Genomic DNA, 7,692 nt, shown 5'->3' with positions numbered 1-7,692 from the left:
CCCCCCCCCAACCTGGGGAAGGGTTCCAGAAGCATGTTCCAGAGGCAGGAAAGTTCTTCTCTGCGGGTCTTGCCTACCGTAGCTAGACATTGCCAAGAAACTGCCTCCTCCTCTATGGATCTGGGACTCCGAGATTTATTTCTGTACTGAGGCCACAAAGTCAGTTGCTTCAGGAAACCTAGTGAAAACATTTCCCATGTGAAGGGGCACTGGTTTGGCTTTAGCCACTTGTGTCCATGTGGCTGGTGCAGCTGGAACTTCTGACTTTTCAAGAGGAAACTGAAGTCTAGATTTAATGTAAAAAATGAGCAATGATCTCAACTTTAAGGGGGAAGATGATTTGACCACGGGCTCGAGGTCCTTGTGCCACAGCATTACAATGCTAAATCTACGGAATCTTCCCTGAATCTCTGGCCCCCCCACCTCCTTTCCTCAGAGAAACTTGAGAGGCTGGGAGAACACTGCCCTGTGCCTCAGTTTCTTCACATGTAAATACTGGGCGGGGGGGGGGGGCAGGGGGGAACTCAGCTGCCTAGAACTTTCTTTGACTCTCAAAGCTGACGTGTCTATACCCTGAGTCCTCCCTCCCCTCACATCTGTTTGTCTCCACAGGGCCCACCCATCAGAGGATAGCGACTTCTACATGAATTATGAGGGCCTCCACCGTGCCTCCCAGCCTGTCTACTGCAATCTGCGGTCGCTGGGCCGAGCCCCACTGGACGAAGAGGAGTATGTGATCCCTGGGCACTGAGTCTTTGATGCCCTGAACTCACACCTGCTGCCTTCCAGCTGACTGGGAGCATTCTGGCTCTTCCCTGGCCTCCGTTTTCCCACCTGAGGAATGGGGACAGAGAAGGACCGTCCCTAAAGCCCCAGGGAGGCTCTGTAGCTCCCTCTCCAGCCCCCGCTCTGCTTCTCACCTCCCGCAGCTGCTGGAAGGGGAGGAGAAGAGGCCCTGGTATGGGGACAGGAGGGTCAATTTGTGAATGCCATTGTCACCCTCCTGGGAGAGTGCTAGACGTGCCCAATAAATACTGCAGGGCTGACAAGGCTGCTGGCTCAGGGCGAGTGGGTTCCTTGAGGTGGGGATTTCCTTAAGCTACCCAAACCAGATCTCTGAGACTCCTGAATTGTTCCCCACCCTTGGTCTCTCCCCTCTGTCCCTCTTAGGCTGCCTTCCCGGGTACCTGATACCCAGGCTTAGCCCCCAGGGCAGCCCATACCAGCCCCAGAGGGATCATTATAACTTATGAATGGTACTGTGTTCCTCCCCTGCTCACATACCCTCCATGGATTCCCCAGGGCCCCCAGGACCTCAGCCTGGGGGTTGAGGCCTGCGTGATCCTGCCCTGTCCAGCTCACTGTCCTCTCCCGTCCCTCTGTCCTTCTGGTATAGGCCTCCTCACCACCAACTCCACCTTGCTCCTGACATTGTCATTTGCCCATGCCATTCCTTTCGCCCAGGATGCCATCCCCTTTCACTTTGCCCCACTGTTAAATATCTTAGTACAGATGCAGAACTCTGGTCTCTGGGTGTCAGGGGGCACGGGTCCAAGTCCTGACTCTGCCATTAACAGGACCTCAGTTCCCCCATCTGTACAAGGCAATTGGAGTTAGTGTCTCTGCAGCTGTTTTAGCTTTAATATGCTGAGATATCTTAACTCACCCTTCAAGGTCAGGTTCAATGCCACTTCCTCTAAGAAGGCTTCCTTGGTTTCTTGTCAGGAACTGAGTCTCAGTGTCTTTTAAATTTTTTTTTTTTAACGTTTATTTATTTTTGAGACAGAGAGAGACAGAGCATGAACGGGGGAGGGTCAGAGAGAGAGGGAGACACAGAATCTGAAACGGGCTCCAGGCTCTGAGCCGTCAGCACAGAGCCCGACGCGGGGCTCGAACTCACGGACAGTGAGATCGTGACGCGAGCCGAAGTCGGCCGCTTAACCGACTGAGCCACCCAGGCGCCCCTCAGTGTCTTTTAAGAGTTCGTTCAAATTCTCACGCCTCAGCTGGGTGTCCTGTCAGCTGCTTCCAGCCTGGCTCCTGCCAACCCGCCAATCTAGGGGAGACAGCTGGACACAGGCACCCTCGGTCCTGAGAGGTCAAGCCTGGCCTGGAAAGAGGGATGGGGTCAAGGGCTCCAGAGGGAGATGAACGAAGGAGCTGAGAAAAGGCTGCATATAAGAAGGGAATCCGGAGTGGGTTTTGAAGAATGCATTAAGTGTCTGAGAAGTGGAGAGGACACGCATACTGGGTAGGGGGACCAGCCTGACAAGCAGCAGCCTAGAGGGATAAAAAGGCCCATGGGCAACACAATGTTCAGCAAAGGCAACAGCTGTTATTTGGGGAGAGGCTCAATACGGCATCTGCTAGCTTTGGGTGACCTTGGTATTAATTTTGAGGCTCCCTTGGGTTCCCCAACACTTGGGAATGATCTGGGGCAGGAGAGGGAAACTATGAGGGTCTTTACTACCTTAATTCCCTGCATGCCCACCCTAGACACTGTTCAAGTGGCCACTCCTGTCCCCAGTCATCTTTCTTGCCTCTGGCATAAATCAGATCCCAGTCCTCCCCAGCTCCTATGTCTAATTCATGGCTCTTCAACTAGACCCACACCCTCGCCATCACCCATGAGATTTGGTGGCTTCTGCCCCCCGCCCTCACCTCTCTGGCCCCATCTTCAACAGTTTTGCTGTTGAACACTGAGCTTGTTTCTACCCCAGAGCCTTTGCACCTGCTCTTATGCCACAAATGCTTATCCTCCAACTCTCCCGGGTCCTGTTCTTCCAGGTCTCAGTTCATACAACATTTCCTCAGGGAGGCCCCCCCTCCGCCGACCATCTAAATCACCTCTGACTCCATTCATTAATAGATGGCCTGGATTGACTTCTCAGCACAATTCTTACCACCGTCCACTACTTTGTCATTATTTTTCTTTGCACTCACCTATCTTCCTCACTCGACTTGGGCTCAACTGGGATGCTTTTTTGCCTGTCTTGGTATTTCTGTGTCCTCAGTGCCCAGTCAAGGCCTGACACAAAGTGGGCATTCACTGAATACATTCAGGGGCACCTACAGTCACTCAGGTCTGCCTCTGGGTGGCAGCATTCACAGGGGACACACCTCACTCACTGCTGGAAGTAGGCACTCTCTTCCCCAGCGCCCCCGTAACATTTCCTATCGGAGATTCTCAGGATGGACAGGCAGTTGGGTGTGGGAGGGGCCTGGATTTGGCACATCTTGGGGATTCCAAGAGCCTAAGTAGGAAGACTCATAGCATTGGAGATGCAGTGTGCATGAAAATGGTCCTCACAATGTATTTATTTCCCGATTTTTTGTTTTTAACTGGCTGCTCGGAGTAGATTTTCCACTTGGTGCAAGGCACACAATAACAGAGCGTCAGAAAGGCATGCCTGTGGCTTGGATAGTAAAGAGTGGGATTCTCTCAACTTCCTTTTTAGTGTTTTGCTGTTTTGATAGAAAAGAAACCAACTGGTCTGTTTGCTTCAGCCTGCCTAGTCTACGGGGAGGGGAGGGATGGGCTCTGATGAGCCTACCGCCTCCTGAAGGCTGGTGCCTGGTGGTGCCCACTCAGGACCGGGGCCAGGCGTTAGCCTTGTCAGGCTGGCCACCAAGCTGCTTCCTCATATAGCTTCCGGAGCCAGGTCACAGATGATCCTGCCACTGGAGGCCTGGAGAGATTCTGAGGGTTCTAGGGACTCCAACACTGTGGCCGCGAATGGGAGAGTGGACTTCCCCAAAAAGCAGCTTGCCCATCAGTGACCCGGGTTAGTCTTGGGGAACTGGGGTGGAGAGGGATGGCTTCCCCAGGATACTCTGCCCTTCCGCAGGAGGTGTTACTGGAAGTGGAACCCAGGCGGTGCCAGTGATAGTCGAGGGTGGCCACGAGCAAGACGCTGCAGGGGATGGCTGCCATGCCGTTGTTTGTGGGCTGGTGGAAACCAAGTGCAGGCAGAGGCCTGGGACTCCCGGCCGCCTCTGCCATGCAGGGTGCGGTCCTCCCCCCCCCCCCCCTATTCCCCCCCGGCCCCCAGCCCAGCTCTTTTTATCTAAAAGAATAAAAGTACCGTTAACATAGAGTGATGTGCCACAAATAGAAGTGATGGGGCTCTTCGAGGTCAGGGGCGACATCACACACAATCTGCCTGATTGCAGACGGATGGCTGCCTGTGTTTGGAAAGGGGACTCCAATGCAAGGAGAGCCAGCAGGACAGTGATAGAGAGAGGACCGTATCACCACAGAAGCAGGAATACTGAGAGATGAGATATGGAGGGAGAGGGACACCCAGAAGGGTCTCAGAAACAGAGGAACGAGAGACAGAGAAGCACAGAGACAGAGAGAAGGGTGTCTTTGAGGGGCACTGGCGTCATGAGCACCATCCAATTGCTTGGCATCCCAGAACGCCCCACCACCCGTTCCCTGAGCAGTTCCACTCACCCTAATACCAGGTCCCCTGTGAGAACTGAGCTCAGGGAGCGGAAGGTTCTTCCCAGGGTCACCAGCTCCATCCTGGACAACCATCGGGGCTCAGGTCAGACAACTTCGTTTTTATTACCACGGTTTTAAATAAATGCACACCGTCAGACCAGCCCCTCCAGTCCCCAGGCAGATCACCCCAATAAGTTAATAATAAATACAAACATAAATACAGCGGTCTCCGCCGGACGGGGTAGATAGCAGTGGTGGGAAATCGGGTATCTCAGGACCCACAAGCCCATTCGACAGGCAAGGACCTCTGAGGTCACTTCCACTGCGCACGAGCCATAACCGAAAGACTAGGACCGCTCATAGGCAGTGGCAGTCCTTGGCCACGAGGTCGTCGAAGGGCGTAAGCGACACCCGACCGTGGCTGTCTTGGTGCATGAGCACCACCGGCTCGTAGCGGGCGGGCACGCAGCACGGCGCCGGCGTCGCGTCGGGGTTCAGGCCGTGCAGGCGCGCCTGCATCTGCGCGTGCGTGTTGGCCGACCGGAACTGGCTTGGGCACGCGCCGATACACATGCGCACGTCCAGCTCGCGAGGCGCCACCACCCAGTTGGCCCATCCCAAGTCCTCGAGCGACGCGCGCAAGCTTTGCAGGCGGCAGCAGCGCCCCGCCCCCAGGGGGCAGGCGTCCTTGGAGCGCGCATGCGCGTTGCGGCGCCCTCTGGCCGCGCGTGGCCGCCAGTGCAGCTCAAGCCGGGGACCTGCAGAAGGCAACGGCGCCGGCAAGCGGTCCCTCTGAGGCAACAGTCGCAGGTGGAGGGTGGGCGCCCCGGAACCTCCAAGGCTGAGCTGACGCCGCAGCGGCCGCGTCACGTCCCACGAGCTCAGCTCCGTCGGGGACAGCCTGAGCAGCGCGCGATGCAGGCGGAAGGATGCGGGGAGCCCCTTCGTCAGGTCAGCCCGGGCGATGCGCAGGTGCAGGTGGCCGCCCAGCCCAAGTCGCACTGAGGGAGAGAAGAGAGCCAGTCAGTCAGTGACGGGCCTGTGTGCACCAGGCGCAAGTGCCCATTTCCAACCCCCACACCAACCTGGATCCTACCTCAGGGCCTTTGCACTAGCTGCTTCCCCTTCCCGGCACACTAGTCCCCTGAATCTCAGCATGGCAGGCTACATGTTGCTCCAGCCTGCCTAACATAGGCACTGCCCTATTTTCTTTCATTGTGTATCATTTCATCTCCCCTACTAGAATCTTCGTAGGAGTTTCAGTCTCCCCGGTCACCACCATGCCTGGTACACAGTGGGTGCTTGGTAAGTGCTGGCAGGAATTCATGTGTATCTGATTTTGAGAGGCACTAAGAGCCAAACAGTGGCTCTGCCTCCTCTGGAAGTCAAAAACATTTTATTGAAGGGCTACTAAGTGCCTGGGGCTGGGGCTACAACAGCCAGCTGCTGTGTTTTCAACTCTCTGGATCTTGGTTTCCATGTCTGAGAAATGAAGGGTGCCTGGCTCCCCAGGATCCTCAGGTCCCCAGGCTGGTACAGGTGTTGGGGATAGGGAGCAGACTAGGGTTTGAGGGCCCTGGACTCAGTCACCAGGCTCAGAGAGAGCAAGAGGTGTACCTGGAGTCTCACAGCACACGTAGGGTTAGGGTGAGAAAATAGCGCTCCCTTCTGGTTTGACGCTCTTTCCCTAACCCCTCCCAGTTAGCGCAGCCCGGATCTCCTTCCGCCCTCTCTACCCCCTAGAGCCTCCGTGGAGGGGGAGAAAATACCCCCTCCCTCTCCAAGGCACCTGCTACGTGAGACTTTAGCAGTGGCTTGTCAAGGGATTGCATCAGACTGGGAACCAGTACGGGCAGATTCGGCCTATCCCTGGGCTGCGCTCCTCTCGTCCCCGCCCCTGCATCCCTTCTCCTAGATTGCGTGCCCTCCCCCACCCCTAAACCCGAGGACAGGGACCCCACCCCCCCAGCCCGCGCCCGATTTTGTTTCTGGAAATTCCAGGCTCCGTGAGTTTTCAAGAGACTCGCTGGGCCTCAGTTTCCCCATCTGCAATCTTTAACATCTCACTTTGGCCACACCCCGCCTAGTCTTGGCATAAACCCGGCCACCACCTCCCCCCCCCCCACCCCCCGAAGCCCCTAGGGGGGATGTTCTTGTCCGGTTCACAGGTAAGGAAACTGAGGCTCAGTGGCAGGTCTGGGTCCCTGTGTCTCAGAACCACTGGTTAGATGATGGTAGCTGCACAGGGGGCGCCGGTCTCCTAGATTTCACTCACGCTTTGGAGTGAGTATCCGGACTTGAGCTTCAGAGGTGACTCGGTCAGGGTTTGAATCTTCCCAGCTTTGGTTCAACCGCAACCTGGTCTGCAGGTGTGCGTAGAGTTTCCGAAACTCCTCGAATCTGGAGACATCCGTACCGGAGCGAGCTTCTGAGGGTCCCGGGAAGGCCGGGAGGTGCTCCTGGGCCAAAGACAGGGCACCTCCCGAAGGCAGCCAGCAGAACATCAGCAGCAGCAGCAGCAGCAGCAGCATTGGTGGTGTGGGTCCAGGCCCAGGCATGCCTGTGCTAGCTGAGTTCTGAACTGAGACACCGGACGCGGCTGGACTGGCCTTTATAATCCCCGGACTTTGTCCGCCCCCGCCTGCCTGGTCCCTTCCGCTCTGGGTGCAGAGTAAACACTCCAGGGACCACACATGGCTGAGTCTTGGGCTGCTTTTAAGGGGGAGGCCCTTCTGGGGAGTTCTCCTGGGGAAGTGGGGGACGCCCTCCCCCCAGAAGCCTCTTTGAGCCTCAGTGTCCTCTATGAAATGGGGACTTCCTTCCGGCTTGGTGGACTGGTGAAAAGAATGCTTTTGTCAGAAAAAGACTTATTTCTATGTGCTCAATTCCATAGCGAGCGCTTAAGAGGAGGCCTTCTCCCTCATGGGATTTTCTCTCTCCCTTCCTGGTTAGGGTCAAAGGCTCCAGATGTTGAAAACCAAAGGAAGCAGAGGAGAAAGAGCCAGGAGGTACAACCTTAGGCAAGTCATTCCCCTTCATCCCACTTCTGTTTCTTCATCCGGAAAACAAGAACTGAGACTTTCACTGGAGAGAGGTTCACATGGGGCATAAACGACAGGGCCAGACCCATAGGAGGTTGTGTGATTGACTGAGTGTTTTTGCGGTCCCTGCTCCTTAGGGGGAACTCCTGCTCGTTCTTCAAAACCCTACCCCAAAAGCTCCTCCTCCAGGAAGCCTTGCCTACC

The 7,692-nt window shown here is 56.0% G+C and overlaps 2 protein-coding genes and 1 pseudogene across 2 annotated transcripts in view; 1 reads left to right on the top strand and 2 right to left on the bottom strand.

Annotated features, from left to right (window-relative positions):
• The window catches only part of ISYNA1 (inositol-3-phosphate synthase 1), a 5,913-nt gene extending 5,162 nt beyond the window's left edge, over positions 1-751 (top strand). The window contains exons 9-10 of the mRNA XM_049639423.1: positions 437-449; positions 613-751. Of these exons, the coding sequence (XP_049495380.1) occupies positions 437-449; positions 613-751 (152 nt within the window). The remainder of the gene's footprint in view (positions 1-436; positions 450-612) is intronic.
• A 2,837-nt stretch (positions 752-3,588) lies between these two features.
• On the bottom strand, positions 3,589-3,985 carry LOC125929250 (pancreatic progenitor cell differentiation and proliferation factor-like; annotated as a pseudogene).
• Positions 3,986-4,551: 566 nt separating this feature from the next.
• Positions 4,552-7,440, bottom strand: GDF15 (growth differentiation factor 15). The gene is made up of 2 exons (XM_049640265.1): positions 6,723-7,440; positions 4,552-5,448 (listed from the first exon to the last, which is right to left on the bottom strand). The coding sequence occupies exons 1-2, from the start codon at positions 7,003-7,005 to the stop codon at positions 4,805-4,807; spliced, it is 927 nt and encodes a 308-aa protein (XP_049496222.1). The 5' UTR covers positions 7,006-7,440; the 3' UTR covers positions 4,552-4,804.
• Positions 7,441-7,692: the final 252 nt, after the last annotated feature.

This window comes from Panthera uncia, chromosome A2, assembly GCF_023721935.1.
Source record: "Panthera uncia isolate 11264 chromosome A2, Puncia_PCG_1.0, whole genome shotgun sequence".
NCBI lineage: Eukaryota > Metazoa > Chordata > Mammalia > Carnivora > Felidae > Panthera > Panthera uncia.
The sequence above is the reverse complement of the archived record's forward strand: the minus strand, read 5'-3'. Positions and strand labels throughout refer to the sequence as shown.